We start from the raw sequence: 27363 nt of genomic DNA, 5'->3' as shown, positions 1-27363 counted from the left end.
ATTATTATTGACAGCTTTCTCCCCACTACTATTATAATTGACAGCTTTCTCCCCAGAACTATTATTATTGGCAGCTTTCTCCCCACTACTATTATAATTGACAGCTTTCTCCCCAGAACTATTATTATTGACAGCTTTCTCCCCACTACTATTATAATTGACAGCTGTCTCCCCACTACTATTATAATTGACAGCTGTCTCCCCACTACTATTATAATTGACAGCTTTCTCCCCAGAACTATTATTATTGGCAGCTTTCTCCCCACTACTATTATAATTGACAGCTTTCTCCCCACTACTATTATAATTGACAGCTGTCTCCCCACTACTATTATAATTGACAGCTTTCTCCCCAGAACTATTATTATTGGCAGCTTTCTCCCCACTACTATTATAATTGACAGCTTTCTCCCCACTACTATTATAATTGACAGCTGTCTCCCCACTACTATTATAATTGACAGCTTTCTCCCCACTACTATTATAATTGACAGCTTTCTCCCCACTACTATTATAATTGACAGCTGTCTCCCCACTACTATTATAATTGACAGCTTTCTCCCCAGAACTATTATTATTGACAGCTTTCTCCCCACTACTATTATAATTGACAGCTGTCTCCCCACTACTATTATAATTGACAGCTTTCTCCCCAGAACTATTATTATTGGCAGCTTTCTCCCCACTACTATTATAATTGACAGCTGTCTCCCCACTACTATTATAATTGACAGCTGTCTCCCCACTACTATTATAATTGACAGCTTTCTCCCCAGAACTATTATTATTGGCAGCTTTCTCCCCACTACTATTATAATTGACAGCTTTCTCCCCACTACTATTATAATTGACAGCTGTCTCCCCACTACTATTATAATTGACAGCTGTCTCCCCACTACTATTATAATTGACAGCTGTCTCCCCACTTATTATAATTGACAGCTTTCTCCCCACTACTATTATAATTGACAGCTTTCTCCCCAGAACTATTATCATTGACAGCTTTCTCCCCACAATGATTATCATTGACAGCTTTCTCCCCACAACTATCATTGACAGCTGTCTCCCCACAACTATTATCATTGACAGCTGTCTCCCCACAACTATTATCATTGACAGCTGTCTCCCCACAACTATTATTATTGCCAGCTTTCTCCCCACAACTATTATTGCCTACTTTCTCCCCACAACGATTATTATTGACAGCTTTCTCCCTATATGGCCTCATGCACACAGCCGTGCCCGTAATCATGGCCCGCGATTGTGGGCACGGCCGGCCACCGACGCATTTTTAAAGTATGGGAGCACGGCCTATAAAAAACGAAAAGTAGGACATGCTCCATAATTCCGGGCACGGTTCTACGGCATGGACACCTATCCATAGCAATACGGAAAAGCGTCCGCGGCCAATAGAACTGGGCGACTCCTTAACCTCGGACCGTTTTACGGTCCGCAGTTACGGAGATTTTTTTTACGGTAGTGTTCATGGGGCCTAACTGTGCATAGGGAGAAAGCTGTCAATTAGCAGCAGGTTGAGGGAGCCCACGACTCATGAATGCAACTAATAAACTAAGTTTCTGAAAAAATACATTAGTCATACACAACTGATATACCGCAGAAATCAGAGTTCCTGACACTACTTCATGCTGCCCTCAAAGGGAACCGGTCAGCAGGTTTATGCTGGCCCCTCTAACATAATAACTTACCTGACATTTGTCTCCAACAGAATACTGCATACCAGCAGCGATGGAGAAGTCAAGGTTTTGCTGATCTAAAATACAACACAGTAAAGAAATATAGAAAAGTGTGATCAATATCAAAATTTCAAGAATATAATTATCGATCTAATCATAACGCTTTCATTTCCAAGAAATGTTCACAAAACGTAAAGAATATAGAAAAAAACAAAAGTCAAAATCAGACTCCTTATCTGAGCACTCTCAAAAGAAAACCTAAAACATTCAAATCCTTACAGAACAAGTAAACTAGACAAAATTACTTATACATTTAAAGAACTATTTTATTTGAACAACTTCTGTCATATTCCACTGTAAACCATTCACAGATAATTCATTTCTTGCAGTATACATAGTGTTACAGGACACAATGTAAACGTAATACATTAAATATAGCCCAACCTATAGGAGCTTACAATCTATAAGAAATAAGGGGGAACCAACAAGCAATTATCAGATAGAGGCAGAGTTGGAACAGCAGCTCTGGGTGAACTTGACATATATTCCTAACTAGTGAACTGACAGGACTTCATCCCTTTCCAAAAAAGTAAGTCCACTAGTCCACATGTATTATGCAGCACTATTCTGCAAGTAAAATCGAACAGAAATGCCAGAGGAAGCTCCAAACGCAGAGAAGGAGAATAGACCGATTCGACAATTACATTTTCATTAATGACTTCAGCGTCTGTCACATCCGCTCTATTTTTTATTAATGCTTTTATGACTGTGGGTATTTTAGGCCTTGATGCTTATAGCAAAACTTTGCCTTTTGGAAAGCTGCATTTTAGAGAGGACTTTTAACTTTTTGTATAAAAGTCTATACCGTGGCATTAGCCCTTTAATTTAGGTGGGGCAGTCAGGAAGGGGTAAAGAGCCCAGCACCAATAATAGTGGAGGCGGAAACAGTATGAAATATTCCACTGTATATAAACTCTTGTTCTGACGGTTTTCTTTTGCTAGTTTAGATACACGGTGGCTAGTTTTTTCTTTCATATTTTTACCTTTTTGTGATTTCATCCAAACCTCATACTCCACATTTCTATACACTCCGGGATTAAGTGATCGAATAACAGATGGGGAGACAGAAGAATGTCCAAACTTTCTTTGGGGAACCTGCAGAAACAAATACGAGCCTTCAGTGCTACATTAATGCGCAAAACTAACATCGATGACAAGTGGGTCTCTGTTTACGTTATGTATTATAAAGGCAAAATAAGTCATAAAAAATTGGTTTGTATGTTCTTCTCCATGTTTGTGAGGCTTTCCTCCCACACTCCAAATACATACTAATGGATTAACAGGATTCTCTGTACAGCCCTGCAGAACATGTTGGAACTACAGTATATGGCCAAAAGTATGTGGTAACCCCTTCTAACTATTGAGTTCAGGTGTTTCAGCCACACCCATTGCAAACAGGTGTATAAAATGAAGCACACAGCCATGCAATCGCCAAAGAAAAACATTGGTAGTATCAGCTATAGTGACGCACATAGTGACTTTAAATGTGGCACTGTCCTGGGATGCTACATTTTGAAATCTGCTAGATCTGCACGAGTGTCACCTGTATGTGCTATTATTGTGAAGTGGAAGGGCCTAGGAGTAACAACTTAGCCATGTAGTGTTATCACAGAGCTGTGCCGCCGAGTGATGAAGCACATGGTGCGTAAAAATCACCTATCCTTTGTTGCATTGCTCACTGCAGGAGTACCAAACTGCCCCTGTGACATCAGCACAAGAACTGTGTGTCAGGAGCTATATGAAATGGGTTTCCATGGTCAAGCAGCTGCACACAAGTCTAAGATGACCATGTACAATGCCAAGTGTCGCCTGGAGTGGTGTAAAGCACGCTGCCACTAGACTCTAGAGCAGTGGAAACGTGTTCTCTGGAGGGATCAATCACATTTCACTACGTGGAAGTCAAATGGATGAATCTGGAAGAACACTACCTACCGGAATGCAAAGTGCACTGGTGGAGGAAGACTTACGGTCTGGGGTTGTTTTTTAAGGTTTGGGCTAGACCCCTTATTTCCAGTGACGGATAATGTTAATGCTTCAGCATACAAAGACATTTTGAACAATCGTATGCTTCCAACTTTGTGGGAACAGTTTGAGGAAGGCCCTTTCTTGTTCTAGTAGGACTGTGCCCCAGTGCAGAGCGAGGTCCATAAAGACATGGTGTGATGAGTTTGGTGTGGAGGAACTAGAGTGGCCCGCACAGAGCCATCACCTTAACCACATCGAACACGTTTGGGGATGAATTAAACACTGACTGACCCAGAGCTTCTCATCCAACATCAGTGCCTGACCTCACAAATGCTCTTCTTGCTGAATGGACAACAATTACCACAGGAACACTCCAAAATCTTGTGAAGGCTGGTATAGCCCCAACTTCATATTAATGCCCATGGTTTTGGCATGCAATGTCCAACAAGCTTAGGAGTCCACATTGGCCACAGTATTTAGAAGCAACAGCAAATACATTTCAATTCCTGGAAATACTGGTGAGCCAATCCCATGAATCCAGTATATAAGTCAATTAATAAAATGGCATCCAAGATACCCATAAAGGGTTAAACTTAGTGCTCCAACTACACAGTACCCAAAGTCAGTCAGCTGCTGTCAGCCAATGACAGACAGAGCTCTCCTCACAAAGCACCACACAAATCTCCTTTCTAGCTGGATGATAGAGATTGAGATATATATATATATCAGTGAAGGAAATAAGTATTTGATCCCTTGCTGATTTTGTAAGTTTGCCCACTGTAAAATTAACCTAGCCTAAAAATTCTAGACTGTTCATGTCTTTGACAATAAACTTGCATTTAAAAGTGTTTTTTCAGCCACTTGACTTTTTCATTTTGATACGTGTCAATTAGCTAAGCCATAAAACTGTTAATGCTGGGACCCCCATGAAACCAAGAACGAGTGGTCCCCAGTCCCCCCTGCTCACAGCGAGATATGGTCAAGAATGGGTGGGCATAAATAGAAGTTATGAAACAGGAGAAAGAGCACATTCGGTAGTTTTTGTAGTCCCCATTCATTTTGCTTTGGCCTTACTTTGTTTGCAAATCATTCCAGTATAGTCCAACCAAGAGTCATCAGTATAAAAAAAATAATAACACACACACACGACATACCTTTCCATCCTTGTGAGATTTAAACCCATTCATATCGGCAATACTCGGATTATTATTTCTGCAAGAATTTAAAAACATTATTCTAATAAACACCACAGCGAATCTGGAGATGAACAGTTTTATACCTTGAGCTATAAACTTAAAATGCAAGTGTAGACTTTGCCCCATCATTAAAAAAATCCCGTCAATTGCTCCTCACATATTAGTCAATCAAAATAATTAATAAAATGGCATCCAAGATACCCATAAAGGGTTAAACTTAGTGCTCCAACTACACAGTACCCAAAGTCAGTCAGCTGCTGTCAGCCAATGACGGACAGAGCTCTCCTCACAAAGCACCACACAAATCTCCTTTCTAGCTGGATGATAGAGATTGATATATATATATATATCAGTGAAGGAAATAAGTATTTGATCCCTTGCTGATTTTGTAAGTTTGCCCACTGTCAAAGACATGAACAGTCTAGAATTTTTAGGCTAGGTTAATTTTACCAGTGAGAGACAGATTATATAAAAAAAAAAAAAACAGAAAATCACATTGTCAAAATTATATATATTTATTTGCATTGTGCACAGAGAAATAAGTATTTGATCCCTTTGGCAAACAAGACTTAATACTTGGTGGCAAAACCCTTGTTGGCAAGCACAGCAGTCAGACGTTTTTTGTAGTTGATGATGAGGTTTGCACACGTTAGATGGAATTTTGGCCCACTCCTCTTTGCAGATCATCTGTAAATCATTAAGATTTCAAGGCTGTCGCTTGGCAACTCGGATCTTCAGCTCCCTCCATAAGTTTTCGATGGGATTAAGGTCTGGAGACTGGCTAGGCCACTCCATGACCTTAATGTGCTTCTTTTTGAGCCACTCCTTTGTTGCCTTGGCTGTATGTTTCGGGTCATTGTCGTGCTGGAAGACCCAGCCACGAGCCATTTTTAATGTCCTGGTGGAGGGAAGGAGGTGGTCACTCAGGATTTGACGGTACATGGCTCCATCCATTCTCCCATTGATGCAGTGAAGTAGTCCCGTGCCCTTAGCAGAGAAACACCCCCAAAACATAATGTTTCCACCTCCATGCTTGACAGTGGGGACGGTGTTCTTTGGGTCATAGGCAGCATTTCGAGTTGAGTTAATGCCAAAGAGCTAAATTTTTGTCTCATCTGAACACAGCACCTTCTCTCAATCACTCTCAGAATCATCCAGATGTTCATTTGCAAACTTCAGACGGGCCTGTACATGTGCCTTCTTGAGCAGGGGGACCTTGCGGGCACTGCAGGATTTTAATCCATTACGGCGTAATATGTTACCAATGGTTTTCTTGGTGACTGTGGTCCCAGCTGCCTTGAGATCATTAACAAGTTCCCCCCGTGTAATTTTCGGCTGAGCTCTCACCTTCCTCAGGATCAAGGATACCCCACGAGGTGAGATTTTGCATGGAGCCCCAGATCGATGTCGATTGACAGTCATTTTGTATGTCTTCCATTTTCTTACTATTGCACCAACAGTTGTCTCCTTCTCACCCAGCGTCTTACTTATGGTTTTGTAGCCCATTCCAGCCTTGTGCAGGTCTATGATCTTGTCCCTGACATCCTTAGAAAGCTCTTTGGTCTTGCCCATGTTGTAGAGGTTAGAGTCAGACTGATTAATTGAGTCTGTGGACAGGAGTCTTTTATACAGGTGACCATGTAAGCCAGCGGTCTTTAATGCAGGCACCAAGTTGATTTGGAGCGTGTAACTGGTCTGGAGGAGGCTGAACTCTTAATGGTTGGTAGGGGATCAAATACTTATTTCTCTCTGCACAATGCAAATAAATATATATAATTTTGACTATGTGATTTTAGTTTTTTTTTTTTATATAATCTATTTCTCACTGGTAAAATTAACCTAGCCTAAAAATTCTAGACTGTTCATGACTGACAGTGGGCAAACTTACAAAATCAGCAAGGGATCAAATACTTATTTCCTTCACTGTATATATATCTATATATAGTGTGAGCTTGTTTCTAGTTCCTCTGGTGTATGGCAAAGTTGATATTTGCCAAGTAATTAAATTATATATAACGCCTATATAAAAAGGGCAATTCTCTAGTTGTAAACTTATTCCATTAAAGGGGTTTTCCCACAAACGCATGTATCCCTTATCCACAAGATAGGGGATACATGTGTAATCGTTGGGGGTCCGACCTCTGGGACCCCCAGCGCAGAGAATGTGGGGGACCGAAAGACCCCTTTGAGAATGGAGCACAGGTGCACATGCTTGACCAGCGCTCCATTAATTTCTACGTAGCTGCCAGGGACAGCAGTCCCAGAAAAATGAACGGAGCGCAGGCCGCATATGCGCACCAGCGCTCCATTCTGATTGAGCACTTCGAAAAACGTACTGTCACCCGTTCTCCTCATCGCTGTGGGTCCCAACGGTCAGACCCTTAGCTATCCCACACGTACCCCCTATCCGGTCTATAAGGGAGACATGTGTTTTGTGGGAAAACCCTTTTAAGAGTTCCTTCCAATACATATTCTACAACCAAAACTTCTTTTGTGGGTAGGTTATGTAGGGCGGATGGAATAACTAGTGATCTCCACTGAAATGTATTACTGTAAATATGACCCTCCATGAAGCTTTACTATCCAGTGTGTTCTTTCAGCCATCTACTGTACTTTGAATGTCCCCCACTATCTATAACCCTCATACAGACCTTCTGTATATTTGTTTCTTCATTTTAATCCTTGAAAGAGAAATCTACACATTTTATTTTTAGTTAGATGAATGTTCGTGGTATGCCATTTCACAATGTTAAATGAACTTTAAACCCTGTAGAAATTCTTTACATTTTATTGCATGCTAACTACGTATTCAATCATATACGACTACACCTTTGCATAAGTTACTTGTATAAAACACTAAAATGGTTGTGTAAGCAAAGACAAATCCTACCCTAAGATATGGGGTTCTTCGTTACTTTATCTGTTATACTCCTCGAGGCTCGGTCATGGGTTTTGATTTTTTTAAACCACATACTTCCCCTTATTCCTGGCGTTCTCTCGATTCCAACGGTGTAACTTATATTTTGGCCCTCTTTAGGAGGACATTCTACTTCCACTGCTCAGCTTGCCTCTTGCATGGCTGTGATGATGATGTCTCCTCCTTTCTTTACCTTCACTCAAAACTAGCATATGAGGCATCAAGCTCAGCAAGGGCTGAAGCGGGACGACGGTAATGCGCTGTGGACGCCAGAAATAGAGGGAGGTACGTGGTTTAAAAAAAAACGAGAATACATGACAGGTTCTCTTTAAAGAACACAGCTGCAATGGGGCGGTGTTTGGCCGTATGTATGTCCATATCATTTATGTTAAGATGGGAGAAGTCATATACAGCCTTATTTAATGAAACCTCCATAACCTTTTAAGCCTTTTCTTTTTAGCTCAGTTTTACAGCTTAAAGAGGCTCTGTCACCACATTATAAGTGTCCTATCTCCTACATAAGGAGATCGGCGCTGTAATGTAGGTGACAGTAATGCTTATTATTTTAAAAAACGATCTATTTTCACAACGTTAGGAATCTTTTCTGTGAGATTCCAGCAACGGATATGAAATCTCGCGAGATTACGAGATAAACGAGATTTCGTATCCGTTGCTGTAAATCTCACAGAAAAGAGTCAGAAGTGTCAGGATTCTGAGTACACATGACGTCCAGGCTGGATGGTCATGTGTATTCATTATCAGGACACTGTAGTAATGTTAGGGCTTGTGTATGAGGCTGCACATAGCGATATAACTATATCGCTAGTGCAGTGTAAATGAATGGAGAGGAGTGCATGATGCCGATTGGTCAGCGTCATGCACTCCTCTGTACAACGCCCACTTGGTCGAAAGTAAAAGTACGCCCACTTGGGCATTAAAAAAGCTCATTAGCATAAACAAAAATCACTCCTAACGTTGTGAAAATAGATTGTTTTTTTTAAAATAAAAAGCATTACTGTCACCTACATTACAGCGCCGATCTCCTTATGTAGGAGATGGGGCACTTATAATGTGGTGACAGAGCCTCTTTAAATTACAGCATATTAGAATTGCTCTTACCCAGCAACTTCAATTTCCCCATCGGATCCTGAAGCTTCACTGATGTAGACCTCTTCTTCAGGTTTTGAGTCAAAAGTATCTGCTTTGAACACATGTTTTGTAACACAAACCTCAAATACCTTTTCATAGAGCAATTCATAAATGATAGCTAAAAAAGGAATGAAAGAGAAATAAAACATTACCCCTGAAACATTTTAGGTGAACTGCTTAACTTAAAATTCATCTGCAGATCAGTAACACTATTATAATACATAAGTACATTTTTTTTATAAATTATTAGCAGAGCTAACTGTATTTTGGAGTCAAACTAAAATATATATTTAAACCTTTCCCAAACCTTATGCTAGCAGATAGGTAAGCCAGCAATGCCATAAACAATCTATACCCGGGGGCATAAATACCTATAGAATAAAGGAAACCTGGTATAGTCCATCAGGTGTGGAAGAAGATACACTGTTTATTGTACAGTGTATGCTTCCTTACTTCTCCAGACTGGGCGATCAGAGGGATCTAAGCCTTTTTCTGTAAAATTGACAGAACAGAACAACGTAGAGAAAAATGGTATAGAGAACGTAACTGAAAAGATGACCTAATTTAAAGAGGGCATCACCTCTCCTGACCTGTCTGTTTTAGTGAATACTTGGATTCCCCATAAAATAACAATTTTGGCGGATCTTTTTCCTCTGTTATTCCTCTTGGAAACAGATGAATAAATTAGTAACTGGGTGTTACCATTCCCCTTATCCAAGGTGCATGTCCCTACCCAGTATAACTCTGTCAGCAATGATTGGACAGTGTCAGACTGCGTAAGGACACACCCCCAACTGGTAACACCCAGCTGGCAATTTATTCATAAATTTGTAGGAGGAATAACATAAAAGCTACACAATACAGAGTTCGAAGAAAAAAAAAAAAAAACTATTCCAGAATTGTTTATCTATAGGGAATACAAGTATTTACTAAAATAGACATGTAAAGAGAGCGGACAGGTCCACTTTAAAAAAAAAATTGTCTTGTGAAAGTTTATTTTTTCATGCAGCATGGCGCTAGTCACATTGTAGTTGAATGGTTATAAAAATATAACACGTTTACTCAGCAGTAACAGAAAGTTTACATTAGCACTGAATAGATTTGCGTTATATGTCACTTGTTGTATGGCTGATCTCTCACCCAGTGCCATCATGGTACAACATCCCTGCTTTAAATATCTCATGGAATCCATGCAATGATGACCAAGCACCATTCTGAAGTCCAATCTGCCAAGACTCATTACTAATTGCTAGCTTTTGGATATACACTTATAAATAAATTTTCTAACATGAGGAGTGAAGTTGTCTAAATATTACTGCTTTACAGTAGTTTACTTACATTGGCACATAGCGGCATTCTCAGCAAAACCCACAGGGTATATGATGTCGTAATGGTTTCCATTAGAAAAACAGAGCATTATCTAAAACATAAAACCCACATATGTATATTACTGTAATATTTCACATTCTTCTAAAAAAATTACAACATGTTTTCTTAAAGTTACAACTATCTTACCATGGCTGCCATGCATTCCAGGGACATAGGGATCAATTCTTTTAAGTGCATTAAAGGGGTTATCCGTTTTTTTTTTTTTAATTGAAGGCCTATCCTTACGGTAGGCCATCAATATTAGATCATTGTGGGTCCGACTCTCGGCACCTCCGCCGATCTGCCGTTTGAAGGGGCCATTGCGCTCATACAAGCACAAGAGCCTCTTCATTGTTTCCATAACTTCCGTCTCGTTCGTACTTTGCACAGCTGCTACAAATGTAAGAGTTCACACAAGGTATTGTACCACTGTCCCATTCAAGTGAAGGCGAGGGGTTGCTATGGCAACTAGGGGCCTATTTGGGAGTGCTGAAGGCACGACCCAATAGATCGCATGTCAGTTTTACACGGATAGGCAATAATGCTTTGGTATAGAAATGCATTATATCAGCGATCAATGAAACACAATGCGAATAATTAAAGTTCATCAAAAAAACATTACAATTTCATATAAAAAAACACACACACACACACACACACACACACATGTATATATACACACACACACAGTGTGTGTGTATACTATATGTGTTTGTGTACACACACACGCATATATATATATATACACACACAAAAAATCTGTATATATATATATAAAATATGTATATTATATGTGTGTGTGTGTATATTATATATGTGTCTGTATGTATGTATATGTATTATATATATACACACACACATTACACATATTTATATATATATACACACACACACACACACAGTATATATACACACACACACACACACACACACACACACACAGGGTATAGTCTGAATCATAATGACCCATACAATAAAGTTATCATGTTAATTGACCTGCAGTGTATGGCATATAAAAAAAATATAGATAAAAAAAAGTTAAATCAATAACGTTTATATTGCAGAACTGCAGCTTTTTTTACATTCCCCAGAAAGAGTTAATAAAAATGAATCAATAATTTACAATGCATTCGCAAAGTCGTCAGACCCTTTACATTTTTTTCACGTTTTGTTATGTTGAGGCCTTGTGATATAATAAAAATCTAGTTTTTCCCCATCATTCTACACTCAATACCCCATAATGACAAAGTGAAAACAGAATGTTATTAATCTTTGCTAATTTATTGAAAAGCAAAAAAACTAAAATATTGCATTGACATAAGTATTAAGACCCTTTACTCAGTACTTCGTTGAAGCACCTTTGGCAGCGAGAACTACCTCCAGTCTTCTTGGGTATGATGCCACAAGGTTTGCACACCTGGATTTGGGGATATTCTGCCATTCTTCCCTGCAGATCCTCTCACGCTCTGTCAGGTTACATGGGGACTCTCGGTGGACAGCCAGTTTCAGGTCTCTCTAGAGATGTTCGATTGGGTTCAGGTCAGGGCTCTGCCTGGGCCATTTAAAAGGGAATGTGTCGCTAGAATTTTTTTTTTAGTTAAACAATTATTATTTAAGTGATTACACATAGTTTTAATTTTTTCACAAGTCAGGAAATATTATAAAATAGATTCTAATTTATAACATTTCCATGTGATGGTCACTAGAGGGAGCAGTTCCCAAAATTGCAGCATGGTCAATGTGGTAAAGCAACCTCATTGCTTTATGCTGCAAATTTGGGGTAGACACACTCGCTCTAGTGTCCTCACACAATCCCCCCTCCCTTATTCTGGCTAGTGCCAGGAGAAGGAGGGGTTTGAATCTTCAAACCTCCTACACTGTGTGCCACCATTTTCTGAGCGACTGCAAAGTGTAGGAGGATTAGATAGTGCTAAGCAGACAGTATGACACGAATATAATACACACACATCACATACACAAACATAAATTACCTGCTCCTGCCGCCTCCGCTCCTATGCCTTGTGTCTTCGCTTCCTTGAACATATGGCCGGAAGCCGCGGCCGGAAGTATTCATCTTACTGTCCGGCAGCGGCTTCCGGTCCACATGAAAATGGCGCTGGATTTCGCTCTGCTAACGAGCTTCGTTTTGGTCTGTGTGGGAGAGGCGCATGCGCCGTTCCCACACAGACGGCGTACGCTGCAGAGAATGGAACGGCTCCCGTTCGCATTCTCTATGGGGATGTATGTGCCGTATTCCATCTCTGTATGTGTCGTTAATCGACACATACAGAGATGAAAAAAAAATGGCAGCCCCCATAGAGAAGTAAAAGAAAAAAGTAAAACGTAGAACACAAGAAAATAAAATGTATGTTTATATCATACTAAAAGCAGTATGATAAAAAAAAAAATTAATGACACCTTCCCTTTAAGGACTTTCACAGAGTTGTCTCTAAGCAACGCCTGTGTTGTCTTGGCTGTGTGCTTAGGGTCATTGTCTTTTTGGAAGGTGAACCTTTCGGCCCAGTCTGAGGTCTAGAGTACTCTGAATCAGGTTTTCATTAAGAATATATCTGTACGTTGTGACATTTGTCTTTCCCGCAACCCTGACCAGTCTCCCTGTCCCAGCTGCTGAAAAACACTCCCACTGCATGATGCTGCCACCACCATGCTGCACTGTAGGGATGGTATTGGGCAGGTGATGAGCAGTGCGTGGTTTCCTCCAGACATGACACTTCGAATTGAGGTCAAAAAGTTCAATCTTGGTTTCATCAGACCACAAAATCTGGTTTCTCACATTCGGAGCGTCCTTTAGGTGCTTTTTTTAAAAACTCAAGATGGGCTTACTGTGCTATAAAGTCCAGATTGGTGGAATGATGGTTGACCTTCTGGAAGTTTCGCTCATCTGCACACAGGATCTTTAGAATTCAGCCAGAGTGATCGTCGGGTTCTTGGTCACCTCTCTTACCAAGACCCTTCTCCCAACGATTACTTAGTTCTGTGGGGAGGCCAGCTCTAGGAAGAGTCCTGGTTGTTCCAAACCTCTTCCATTTAAGAATTATGTAGGCCACTGCGCCCTTGGGAACTTTCAGTGCAGCAGACTTTTTTTGTACCTTTCTCCAGATTGTGCCTCCACACAATCCTGTCTGAGCCCTACATGCAGTCCTTTCCTCATCATGACTTGGTATTTGCTCTGATATGCACTGTCAGCTGAGAGACCTTATATAGACAGGGGTGTGTCTTTCAAAATAATGTCCAATCAAACCAAATTTACCGCAGATGGACTCCAATCAAGGCGTAGAAACATTTCAAAGAGGATCTAGAGAAATGGGGGCACCCCAGAGCTAAAATTTAAAGTGCAATATAAAAAAGTCTGAATATTTATGTTTATGTGAAATATGCATTTTTCCATTTTGAATAAATTTGCTAAAATTCTGTTTTAACTTTGTCATTATGGGGTATGGAGTGCAGAATGATGGGGAAAAACATAAATTTTTTTATTTTAGCACATGGCCTCAACATAACAAAATGTTAACAAAAGCAAAAGGGTCTGAAGACTTTCCCAATACACTGTATATGTACCCCAAAATTGTTCCATTGAAAAACAACTTATCCCGCAAAAAGTCCTCATACAGCTACATAGATGGAAAAATGAAAAAAAAAAATTTGTAACTCTCGGAATGCAGTGAAGCAAAATGGAAAAATCCTGTGGTCCTGAAGGGCAAAATAGGCTTGGTCCTCAAGGGGTTTAATGGATGCCATCATAGCCTATGGGTGGGTTAAAAGGATGCCTAACAGTGGCATCTGTCAGCCATAGGCTATAATAGTATCCCTTTAACATATATACGTCATAGAAAAGGCCATATAAGATAAATAGGGTAATGAGAGTTCATGACGTATCCATTAAATGAATACTATTATAGCCTATGTGTGATGGATGCCACTATTAGGCATCCGTCACAGCGTACGATAATCATTCGTGAGCTTTTTTCGTGTGCACATTCCCTTACGGTAAGATATGTTATTGATAGCTATATTGGACTTTTATCCAGTATTATTCTTAGATTAGAACTTCTCCGTATAGTATTTAGGGACCAGTTTCAGGTAAAGGAATTCAAAATGGTTTTTTTTTCCCACCAGTAATAGAAAAAATAAATAAAAATGTACCGGATTGTACCTAATGCACACTGAACCAATAGCATAACAAACATATTAAAATTGTACAAAAAAAATAAAAAAAAAAAAAAAAAAAAAATTGAACTAACCTTATCAGAAAAGCCATTATCAGTGACACGAGCAGGGGATGCATTAGGTTCTTGATAAATTATAAAATCTTTGCTAAAGAGAAAAAAGAGGCAGAAATGCCGTTAGTTTTTTAATCTAAGAGATTTTACCTCATGAAAACATATTACAGTATTCAGAACAAAAGAACTAAGCAGAGGGAAAACGTCCAGCATATGACATCTGTAAGATATAGCATGGCCCTACATATTACAAATGGAATGCCATGTAAAAACACATTCGGACATAAAAGAGGGCCTGTCCGGTCAGGTGCTTCTCTAGATTGTATCTGCTTTCATATACAAAGAACAAAAAGCTCTCTGTAGGGGGAAGCGGCAGCCTGCCCGGGAGAGAGTAATATGCTCAGCACATGCTGCCCTTTCCTAGAAGGACATCGCTCTGTAGGATTGTTGTTGTTCTTCATCATGACGTTTATCAGACTAGTCACTGACCTAATTTACTTGCTACTAGTAAAGATATATAAATGTATTAAACGTTGCAATCCTCCCCACTTTTACATTTACTTACAAGTATTAATTAAAAAAATTTAACATTACTAGAGCTAGTGTAACAATTTGCTGGAAAAACATTTCATTCCTATATGGGTTCTTTATTTATTTATTTTAAATGGAAAATTGGACACTATACATAGATTACTCTTAAAGGGGTTGTCTACTACCGGACAACCGATGACCTATCCAGCGGATAAGTCATCAGTATATCATCTGTGTGGGCACCGGGTGTTATTGCCCATTATGCGATGTACGGAGCCGGAAGAAGTCAGCTCTGTACATAGCATAGCGGCCGTGCTGCAGAACTGCAGCTCTGCTCCTATTCACTTGAATTGCAGCAGAGCTGCAGCTCAGCCGTTATTCCGCGGCCGGAGCCAACTGCTTCTGGCATGTACGTCCGATGCCCGGAGGCAGCCGGAGCGGCTTAACGGTGCGGGGTTCGGGTGTCAGACCCCCACAGATCATGTACGGATGACCTATCCGGTGGATAGGTCATCAGTTGTCAATCATACATATAAAAATCAGATTAATGCGGTTCCTGCATCTTGGACCCACACGATCATGAAAAACTGGGGGCTCTGTTCCCCATTTCCAAAGGAGAGTTTGATGTGTGTGTGTGTGTGGTAACTTTATATTAATCCCTTCCTGCCGCAGCCCTTTTTCAGATTTTTGTTTTTTCCTCCCCACTTTCCAAAAGCCATAACTTTTTTCCGTCTATATAGTCCTATGAGGGCTTGATTTTGACGGGACGAGTTGTAGTTTTTTGTAGCACCATTTATTGTGCCATATAATGTACTAGGAAATGGGAAAAAAATTATTTGTGGGGTAGAAAATGAAAAAAAAACAGCGATTCCTCCATTGTTTTTTTGCGTGTCGTTTTTACGGAATTCATTGTGCAATTAAAACAACATGTTAACTTTATTCTGTGGGTCAATACGATTACACCGATACCAAATATATATAGTTTTTTCTATATTTTACAAGTAAAAACCTAAGTATAAAAAATTTAATTTATTTTGTGTCGCCAAATTCCGAGAGCCATAACTTTTTTATTTTTCCGTCGATTAAGTGATATGAGGGCTTATTTTTTGCGGGATAAGTTGTAGTTTTTAATGATACCATTTTGGTGTACATACGACGGTTTGATCACTTTTTATTTCATTTTTCGTGGGAGATGAGGTTACCAAAAAATAGAGATTCTGGCGTTTCCAATTTTTTTTTTACAGCGTTCGCCGTGTGGATTAAATAATGATGTATTGTAATAGTTCAGACTTTTACGGACGCGGCGATACCAATTATGTTTATTTTTTTTTTTACTATGCTCTAGGGGGAAAATGTTTTGTTTTTTTTTTAACTTTTCATTTTTTATTTACATAAAAAACAACTTTGACTCATTTTTACTTTTTTTATAAGTCCCCCTAGGTGACTTCAACCAGCGATCGTTAGATGTCTTGCACAATATACTGCAATACTAATGTATTGCAGCATATCGTGATTCTGACAGGCTTCTATTAAGCCCTGCCGTAGGAACAAAGATGGCAGACCTGGGGGCATTCATTAGGCCCCCAGGCAGCCATAGCAACCATCGCCCCCCCAGCGATTGCATTGCGGGGGCGCGATGAGCTGTTAGAGGGGGTTGCCTCCCTCTTTCGAACGATTTAAATGCTGCGGTCGCTATTGACCGCAGCATTTAACGAGTTAAACGAGCGGGATCGCGCTCGAGCGCAATCCCGCTCGTTACTCTGAAGTGTTACAGCCGACACCGGCATCGTATGGAGCAGGTTCACTCCGTGAGCCCGTTCCATACTTCCCCTACCCGACTTTGGCGTATGGATACATCAAATGTCGGGAAGGGGTTAAAGAGAACATGAGTTAAAGAAGTCTACAGCCACCACTTCATTGATAAAAGTGAAGGCTTCATTCGCATCTGCATCAGGGCTCTGTTCTGGGGTTCCGTCTGAGCTTTCCGTCAGGGGAACCCATGAGTGGAACCCTGACTGAAACAAATGTAAACCATAGATTTCCATTTGCATCACCATTGATTTCAATGGTGACGGATCAGATGCAAATGGTTTCTGTTTGTCACTGTTGTTTAAGTGTTCCATCGTTGTGACTAAATAAATACCATAGTCGACTGCGCTATTCTTTCCGTCAAAACGACGGAACCCTTAAACAACGGTGATAAAAAGAAACCATTTACATCGGATCCGAAATCAACGGTGAAGCAAACGGAAACCTATAGTTCCCCTGACGGAAAGCTCAGACGGAAACCCATGAATGGAGCCCTGACACAGATGTGAACGATCGTCAATGATTTCTAGAGGTCTGAATGTCCTAGCTGCCAGACTCCATGAACATTAATATCACTACCCATACTAATTATGTTTCTTAATTATTTATTTTGCATACAAGTAAAATAACGGACATTACTTACTTGAACATTAAAGAAAGGGCACTTATTTCAACTTGACCAACCCATTCCTACAATGAAAAATGTTTAGATTAAAAAGAAGGTTCCCAACATCATCAGACACACGATAAATACATGACATGTATATGATGGACGGTTACTGGATTAACCTTTTATGGTATAAATAAATAAAACATTTTTAAATAAAACTCTGTTTTGTGAAACTTTCTAAATACTTTTTATTAAAAAATATTTTTACTTTTTGAGATACAGCTGCTTTGTATCCTGTATACAGAGCAGCTGTATCTTGCGCTGGGACGTGAATCCATCAGGTCAGCGGCACTGACTGGTTCAGTGACAGCGGGTCCCGCGTGTCAGATCCACCTGTCATCGATCACATCTAAGTTCATAACTTAGATGTGATCGGTAATCGCTCGATCCTGCATCTGCAGACACTTAACCCGTCGTGACCTGATAGATTTACGTCTCAGCGCAAGATACAGCAGCTCTGTATACAGAAAACAAAGCAGCTGTATCTCAAAAAAAAAATCCAAAAAATCCAAAACGCGTATCTGGCCTTTAACTATTGATAGGATATTCCCGTAAAACTCTTGCCCATGCTGCATATTTGGTATTGCAACTCTGCTACATTTAAGGGAATGGGTTGACACAGCACACAGTGGCATCAATCATAACGTACAGAACCCTTGAAAAGCGGTAGGTACCCTGAAGCACATCTGTACATAGGGAACCCATTTCAATGATCACCAAAGGAACTGCAATCTAAATGCTCGTTTTAATTAAGCATTACTTAGCACGCAATACAATCAATGGATAGCCACTGATTTCAATGAACGCCAGCAGAACTCCAGAGCAAAGAGCCACTTTTGCCATTGATTTTTGTAGCTAGAAACACTGTGTCCTGATCAGGGGATCTCCCAAATTGCTTACATTTGATCTAATATAGTGTCTTGCAGGCTACGGTCTAACCCAACCCCTCTAAACCCAGATCTTCATCTTTTTTTCCATCTCTTTTCTCACAAAAAAAATTAGTGTCAAACACTAGCTGACTGATATGTCATCCTTAGAAATACAAAATCCCCCATTCATCCTCTCGGTGGCTGGAAGAAGTTCTCTCACGGAAAAGGGAAGAATTGGACTCTTGGTGTACCATCAGAGATTCACCAGGGATATTTATCAGACTATTTTAATTATTAGTCTGGTAAACAATATTATCCCCCTGCCTGTTTATATAAACGGTTTCCTAGTTTTGGATGTTTATATATCTGGTTGTATATTTATTGAAAGTTATGCTTGCCATAGCCTCCGGCCCACCTGTGGATTTGCCAGACGCTTCAAATGCTCTTCAAAAGAACCCTCAATAAACTAAAAAAACAAACAAAAAAAACACAGCAGTTTAAAATGATGACAAAGGATATTTGCATAGCAAGATTATTTGAGAAGTACGGTATGTGTTTCAATGTATAAGCACACAAAGATTGCATTCTGTATTGGGGCACCATCTCCATATGCTGCTGTGTGTATATCCTAGTGCTGATCACTTGGTTGGGAGACACTACTCTGTGGACCCCATGCCCCTTTCAAACGACATTTTCCCTTGGACCTTTGAAAGCTCCCGACGCATATGTCAAATGCACCCATAGGCTTCAATTATACAGACAGAGGTCAAAAGAGTTCTTTTGGTCTCCATCGGGAGGTATACATGGGTAAGAACTTTTTTTTTTTTGCATGTTAGAATAGCGTTTTAGACTACGCTGTTCTATCCAGTAAAAACAAAAAACCTATACGTTAAACATTTACTTTTTTTTAACACGGTAGCCTATGTGTAATAGATGCCAACGTATGGCATCTGTTACAGACATCTCTTAAACGGATACATCATGGGCTTTTCAATAGCTTTTCATGACATATCTGTTAAACGGATACCATTGTAGTCTATGGGTGACAGATGCCTTTGTTAGGATTGGTGACAGCCTCCCTTTAACGAATACAACAAACTGAGATCATTAAACGCAGCATGAAAAGAGAATAAGGGTACAGTTTGTGGTGACGTATATATTTGCCATTGCATAACATATAAATAATAATAAATAAGACAAGCTTGTCCACTTCTGGGACCCATAATGCTACTGTTAAAGTTTGTTCGGGATCAGACAAAAAAAAAAAGTCTACTCTTTTTGTTTCCAAAAATATTAACACTCTTGCCCATTGTCTTTGGTTGGTATTGCAGCTTCAATCAAGTGAATGGGGTTGAACTGCAATACCAGAACATAACATGGGGAAGAGCAGCTCTAATTCAGAGGAAACAATTAATTAAGCAAACCCTTTTTTCTAATCCCATACCACCGATTTAAATCTCTGGTAAGGAGCCACGAAGAACACTTGTCTCCAACCTTTCATATCAATGCAAGTAACAGGGCTGGTGCTGCACAGATTTAGTGTGGTCACCTGGCCGTGCTCCATGTCACTGTAGCGACAGCTTATACATTAACTCATGTTTTCAACCGGTTTCTCCCTGCAGAGCCAACATAGATATAAAAAAACAGGAGGGAGATGCCCACTGAAACAAATGGACCCCTACGATTTATAAACAGCATCATCGTGGCCCTTCAATGGCAGGGCTGTACTCCATTCCTATCTCTGTTTTCTCGGTGGTTCCAATTAGATGACCACCCTTTGTTCGCTATACATGCCTTTAAAGGGGTTGTCCACCTTCTGACAACTGATGACCTATCCACCGGATAGGTCATCAGTATATCATCGGTGTGGGTCCGACACCCGGACCCCGCAAATATAAAACGCTCCGGTGGCCTGCGGGCACCAGATGTTGTGGCACATAATGCAATATACGGAACCCAGAAGCAGTTGGCTTCATACATAGCATAGCGGCCGTGATGCAGAACTGCAGTTCCGATCCTATTCACTTGAATAGGAGCAGAGCTGCAGTACTGCAGCTCGGCCGCTATTCATTGGCTGGAGCGAAGGGCTTCCAGCATGTATGTCCGGTGCACAGAGGCACCGGACCAGCTGATCTGTGCGGGTGTCTGACCCCCACAGATTATGTACTGATGACCTATCTGGTGGATAGGTCATCGGTTGTCGGAAGGTGGAATATATGCGAAGAGGAGTTGTGAGACGTAGACAAACCCATTTATTTTGCCATGCTATCTGGAGACAGTGCCAAGGGGTCAATGAGCACAGGTAAAGAGAAATTCTCATTTTACTTACTGCTTCAAAGTGGGTACGATTTTCACGCAGATATTTTATACAGGATTGCCTGACTTCCAGATGTTGTGCCTGAGTGTGCAAAACCTAGAAACAAACACAACGACCATATTACATAATCAGCCACATCATACTATGCCATTTTTTATTTTATTTTTATCACTGCCAATTATCTACTAGGACTAGTTTATATTCAGGGTATTTAGCTATTAAATGAACATCCCATTGTATAAATTCTGATGTAAAAGGCAGCAGAGCTACAAAAAGCAAAAACTGTATTAAAGTGACCCAACGGTATCAGGAAAAAATGATAAATGCGATGGGGCATATGTAGTAATATAACCTGGTGCCCTCCAGTTGTGCCCTTCTGCCGTGGATTCGGCGTTTAAGGGTCCCCCTCTGTGTTGTCTCAAAACGGCCACAGGGCTTCTCAGACTGAGTTTAAGACACTCCCACTGTTCATGGATTGGATAGAACTGCTCACGTGAGCAGCCCTGGCCAATCCAAGAACAGTGGGAGTGTCTCACACTCGTAGTCTAAGAAGCACTGCAGCCATTTTGGGACAGCCCAGAGGGGGACCCTTAAACGCCGAATACACGGCAGAGGGGCACAACTGGAGGGCACCAGGTTATATTACTCCATATACACCATCATATTTAAAATGTTGTACCGGGACTGGAGGGTCGCTTTGATAGAAAAGCACTAGGAGCAATACTAAATCAGAAAGGTGAGTAGTGTTACTCATCACTGGCTATAGCACGGATCAGATATATCATTGTATTCCCACACACAACTCTCGTTGTATGACAATACTTACTTTCATACACTAGACATTGGATAGAAGAGGTAACAGATTACAATTTTATGGAAGCAGTAATGCTATGGTCCTGAAACAAAGAACCAAAAACCAGGGTAATGATAAAAGGAGGCTAAAACTTTGTTGGTTTTTCCACTTAAGTAAATGGACTTGAAGCGTCCTGTACAGTTACTTCCAAGTTTACAGACAATATAGTAAAAAACTTCCATTTCTATACATTCCCTAATGGAGGTAGATGCACGATATACTGTACATCTCAGAATGGAGGTAGCTGCACGATATACTGTACATCTCAGAATGGAGGTAGCTGCACGATATACTGTACATCTCAGAATGGAGGTAGCTGCACGATATACTGTACATCTCATAGGAGGTAGCTGCATGATATACTGTACATCTCATATGAGGTAGCTGCACGATATACTGTACATCTCATAGAATGGAGGTAGCTGCACGATATACTGTACATCTCATAGAATGGAGGTAGCTGCACGATATACTGTACATCTCAGAATGGAGGTAGCTGCACGATATACTGTACATCTCAGAATGGAGGTAGCTGCACGATATACTGTACATCTCATAGGAGGTAGCTGCATGATATACTGTACATCTCATATGAGGTAGCTGCACGATATACTGTACATCTCATAGAATGGAGGTAGCTGCACGATATACTGTACATCTCATAGAATGGAGGTAGCTGCACGATATACTGTACATCTCATAGAATGGAGGTAGCTGCACGATATACTGTACATCTCATAGGAGGTAGCTGCATGATATACTGTACATCTCATAGGAGGTAGCTGCATGATATACTGTACATCTCATATGAGGTAGCTGCACGATATACTGTACATCTCATAGAATGGAGGTAGCTGCACGATATACTGTACATCTCAGAATGGAGGTAGCTGCACGATATACTGTACATCTCAGAATGGAGGTAGCTGCACGATATACTGTACATCTCATAGAATGGAGGTAGCTGCACGATATACTGTACATCTCAGAATGGAGGTAGCTGCACGATATCCTGTACATCTCATAGAATGGAGGTAGCTGCACGATATCCTGTACATCTCATAGAATGGAGGTAGCTGCACGATATCCTGTACATCTCATAGAATGGAGGTAGCTGCACGATATCCTGTACATCTCATAGAATGGAGGTAGCTGCACGATATACTGTACATCTCAGAATGGAGGTAGCTGCACGATATCCTGTACATCTCATAGAATGGAGGTAGCTGCACGATATACTGTACATCGCATAGAATGGAGGTAGCTGCACGATATACTGTACATCTCAGAATGGAGGTAGCTGCACGATATCCTGTACATCTCATAGAATGGAGGTAGCTGCACGATATCCTGTACATCTCATAGAATGGAGGTAGCTGCACGATATACTGTACATCTCAGAATGGAGGTAGCTGCACGATATACTGTACATCTCAGAATGGAGGTAGCTGCACGATATCCTGTACATCTCATAGAATGGAGGTAGCTGCACGATATACTGTACATCTCATAGAATGGAGGTAGCTGCACGATATACTGTACATCGCATAGAATGGAGGTAGCTGCACGATATACTGTACATCTCAGAATGGAGGTAGCTGCACGATATCCTGTACATCTCATAGAATGGAGGTAGCTGCACGATATCCTGTACATCTCATAGAATGGAGGTAGCTGCACGATATACTGTACATCTCATAGAATGGAGGTAGCTGCACGATATCCTGTACATCTCATAGAATGGAGGTAGCTGCACGATATACTGTACATCTCATAGAATGGAGGTAGCTGCACGATATACTGTACATCTCATAGAATGGAGGTAGCTGCACGATATACTGTACATACCAGGGAATCTAGTTTGTTTACTACAGAGAATGCAGCTTTAGGTGTACATGCCCTTGAAACTTAGACCAAGCTGATGATCCGGTGAGCATTTTTTGTATTAGTGATTGCGCATTAGAAATTGCTGAATTTCACTACAATACCAGGGAAATGCTCAGTATCTGGAATCTTTATGGAATGCGATTACAAATAACAAGTAGATACAAGCACGGCATAAGAACATATAGAATAGACAGGTGCTTCAAGCTGCCCCTGGCTGCAAATATTTCACAGAGTGCAGGAGCCACCATTTGTACTGGTATATATATATACACACACAGCATTCACTGTTTTCTGTGATATTGAAATTGTGCTCCCACAAAATATCAAAAGGTTACACACACACACTGTTTTTGCCCCTTTTCCAATGTCTTTTTGCATATTTGTCACACTTGAAAGTTTTAGATCATAAAGCGACCATGTTCACACGTAGAAAAAGAAGTGGCTTAAAATGACGGAGCCGAAAATTAAGCTTCGTTTTTCATGGTGTCAATGAAAAATCGGCTCCAAAAATGCCTCAAGAAGTGACATGCTACCTCTTTTTACGAGGCTTCTTTTTACAGGGTTTTTTATTTATTTAGAAAAACGATCAATTTTGACAGAGTTATGACCTATTTTAGATTTATGCTAATGGCGTGTTTTACTTTTTGACCAAGTGGGCGTTATAAAGAGAAGTGCATGATGCTGACCAATCAGCGTCATACACTTCTCTCCATTCATGTACTCAGCACATAGTGATCTTGCGAGATCATGCCGTGCTGTCACATACTCACACATTAACGTTACTGAAGTGTCTCGAGAGTGAATAGACATCGCTTCCAGTCAGGATGCGAGGTCTATTCACAATCCCGACACTTCGGTAACGTTTGTGTGGGACTTCATGACAGCAAGCATGATCTCGTGAGATCACGCTTGCTGTCATTAACTCCCACGCAAATGTTACCGAAGTGTGAATAGACATCGCGTCCTGGCTGGAGGTCTATTCGATATCGATCCGTTTGAGGGTACACAGCATCAAAATAGAATCGATATTTCGATGCATCGTGCAACCCTAAATGCTGTGGCAAGACCTTAAACAAGCAGTTTATGCTCGAAAGCCCTCCGATGTAGCGGAATTAAAACATTTCCGCAAAAAAGAGTGGGCCAAAATTCCTCTACAATGTAAAAGACTCATCACAAGTTATTGCAAACATTTGATTGCAGTTGTTACCGCCAATGGCAGCGCAACTAGTTATTAGGTTTAGGGGCAATTACTTTTTCACAAGGGTGATTGATAGAGGTTTTCAATAAATCTTTATCCTCAATAAATGGAATGATCATTACAAAGCTGTATGTTGTGTTTACTCGCGTTTCATTATCTTTTATTAAAATAAGTTAGATGATTTAAATGTGACAAATTAACAAAAATAGAAAAAAAAACGGGGTAAATAAGTTTTTATTTTCTACGGAACTCTACATACATTCATGGAAATAGAATTAAAAAAAAATACCAGCAGGTTTAACAGTGTACAAATAATCACAGCTTTAGGCCCCATGCACACGAACGTGTTTTTGCGGCCGCAATTCCCCCGAAAATCCACGGGAGAATTGCGGCCCCATTCTTTTCTATGGGGCCATGCACACGACCGTAGTTTTTATGGTCCGTGCATGGCCCGGGAACCCGCACCGCAGAAAGAACGGGCATGTCCTATTACGGACATCTTCTTCTCTTTGGGCTCATTGAAAACAATGACGGCGGCCATGTGCATGTCCCGCGATTTGCGGGCGGCCCGCGGCTGACAGTCCGCAGCCGGCCGACCCGAAAATCACGGCCGTGCACACGGCTACGGTCGTGTGCATGAGGCCTAACACCTTAGTAGGGAGCAGTGAGGGACAGGTCTTAGCAACTGGTACAAGATAGAGCACATGCCAGCGTATAATAACAGAATTTTGGTGGGAATAAGGACTCATGCACATGGCAATGCCATATTATGGGCCAGTGCCATCTACACTAGGGACCATATTCTCACTTAGAAGAAATGCTTATAGTGAAGAAAATCTCCATACTACCGAATGTAATGGAGCGTGTCAAAATTTTTTGCTATTGGATTTTTATCTGGAAAAAAAAAAACTCATGTGCCCCATGAGGTATAGTGTGAACCTACAGATATGTCGAATTTCTATACCACGTGCATCTGTAATACGGCTGTGGGCATGAGGCCTAAATGTTTAGAAGCCTGTAACCATCAAAGACAGATGAAGCAGATGTAGCAGGGTCTAGGGTCCATGATAAGAGTGCCTCATTACTTATTATATTAGATGTATGCTGATGACAGGTTCCGGTTAACGCTCGGATTGGTTTATAATATACGCACTGGGCACAATAACTGCCTGGTACAGGTTTTACCACATTTGCAGCCGAGCTGCTTAAGGCTTTGTTCGCATCTGCGTTCCGGTTTCCCGTTGTTCCACTCTGTCATAGGAGCAGAACTACGAATAAACCGGAGTCACTGAATCCATCGCACGACAGAAACCAACAGCACCCGACAGAACCCATTGACTTTAATGGTTTCCATCGGGTTATATGTAAAAAATGACGGTATCTGCCTCAGACGCCGATGTAAACACAGTCAGGTGTTGAGGTAACAGTTCTCATGTTCACTTATTGCCTTCTTTATATGCCCTATGGGAGCAAAAAACTACAGGAGGGGGTTACATGTCATAAAAGGGATGGTCCAGGAACATATATTGCTAAAAAAAAACAACAACAGGGCACTAGATATCATCTTATTTCCAGAGACTGTGGGTAGAAATGATAAGGGGGGAGGGGGGGGGGAGGTATTGACTTCCTTCCGTCCATACATATTTACAGGCAGGTGAATATAAACAAACACTGCCCCCTACAGGAGAGGCGCTGGAACTGAGGGCCCCAGTTTGGAGACCCCTATAACAGAGCTGACAATATTGACAACCTCACGTGCGGCGCGGATATTACCTGCTCAGCCACTGCCCTGAATAGACAGGAGCCGTCCTTGGCAATCTTCTTCCTGTACAGCCCATTGGACCTCAGATAAGTGTCCATTGCAGCCTCCTCTGTATTCCCAGCATTGCCGGGGACAGGGGCTGCAGCTTCTTCTCTGTGCCCGTCCATGGCTGCTCACCTGCCAGAAAGCAAACGCCGAACCGAAAGTCAAGAAAGGCCAGCTGATCGTCCTTATCTAGCCCGCATGGGAAAGGGTGAGCCGGGCATGGGGAGGAGTGGGGCCGTGTGGCATGGAGCCTGTATGAGGGGGGCATGAGAGGGGCACAGGATCTCCACGTGTAGTGCCAGCTAGAGGTGACAGACAGGGCCCCCTGCTACTGAGCTGCAGCCAGCATTGAGCCCGGGCACATGACTACGAGCACAGGGAGGGCGGAACAAGCACACGGAGCCGCCGAGGACACAACCAGAAACGAAAGTGGCTCCGGATGAGAAAAGTTTTGTTTTCAGTTTAGATAGTAGTGTGAGCGGGACGGTGAGAGCGAGCACAGGGCAGGGAGGAGGAGGAGCAGGAAGTGTCGGCTGCGATCACCGCGGACAGGCGCAGAGCGGCGGACGGCCCCTTACTGCAAGTGCCACTCACTGAGCACACTGGCAGCAGGCGCTCTATACCCATAACGGGGGCTGTGTACTTCTAATGGAGAGGTATAAAACTGTATACTGCTAATGATGGAGGGGTAGATCACTGTATACTGCTAATAATGGAGGGAAGGAGCACTGTATACTGCTAATGATGGAGGGGTAGATCACTGTATACTAATAATGGAGGGGTAGATCACTGTATACTAATAATGGAGGGGTAGATCACTGTATACTGCTAA

At 41.2% G+C, this 27363-nt stretch overlaps 1 protein-coding gene across 2 annotated transcripts in view; it reads right to left on the bottom strand.

Annotated features, from left to right (window-relative positions):
- The window catches only part of OTUD4 (OTU deubiquitinase 4), a 50453-nt gene extending 23323 nt beyond the window's left edge, over positions 1 to 27130 (bottom strand). The window contains exons 1-10 of one of the 2 annotated variants that reach the window (XM_075860383.1): positions 26498 to 27130; positions 20799 to 20882; positions 18885 to 18935; positions 17574 to 17620; positions 14612 to 14684; positions 10320 to 10401; positions 8952 to 9099; positions 4874 to 4931; positions 2738 to 2849; positions 1707 to 1771 (exon numbers count right to left, since the gene is read on the bottom strand). In XM_075860383.1, coding sequence (XP_075716498.1) covers positions 1707 to 1771; positions 2738 to 2849; positions 4874 to 4931; positions 8952 to 9099; positions 10320 to 10401; positions 14612 to 14684; positions 17574 to 17620; positions 18885 to 18935; positions 20799 to 20882; positions 26498 to 26653 — 876 coding nt within the window. In that variant the 5' untranslated portion in view covers positions 26654 to 27130. The remainder of the gene's footprint in view (positions 1 to 1706; positions 1772 to 2737; positions 2850 to 4873; positions 4932 to 8951; positions 9100 to 10319; positions 10402 to 14611; positions 14685 to 17573; positions 17621 to 18884; positions 18936 to 20798; positions 20883 to 26497) is intronic. The other variant, XM_075860384.1, reaches the window with a different exon arrangement.
- Positions 27131 to 27363: the final 233 nt, after the last annotated feature.

This window comes from Rhinoderma darwinii, chromosome 1, assembly GCF_050947455.1.
Source record: "Rhinoderma darwinii isolate aRhiDar2 chromosome 1, aRhiDar2.hap1, whole genome shotgun sequence".
NCBI lineage: Eukaryota > Metazoa > Chordata > Amphibia > Anura > Rhinodermatidae > Rhinoderma > Rhinoderma darwinii.
The sequence above is the reverse complement of the archived record's forward strand: the minus strand, read 5'-3'. Positions and strand labels throughout refer to the sequence as shown.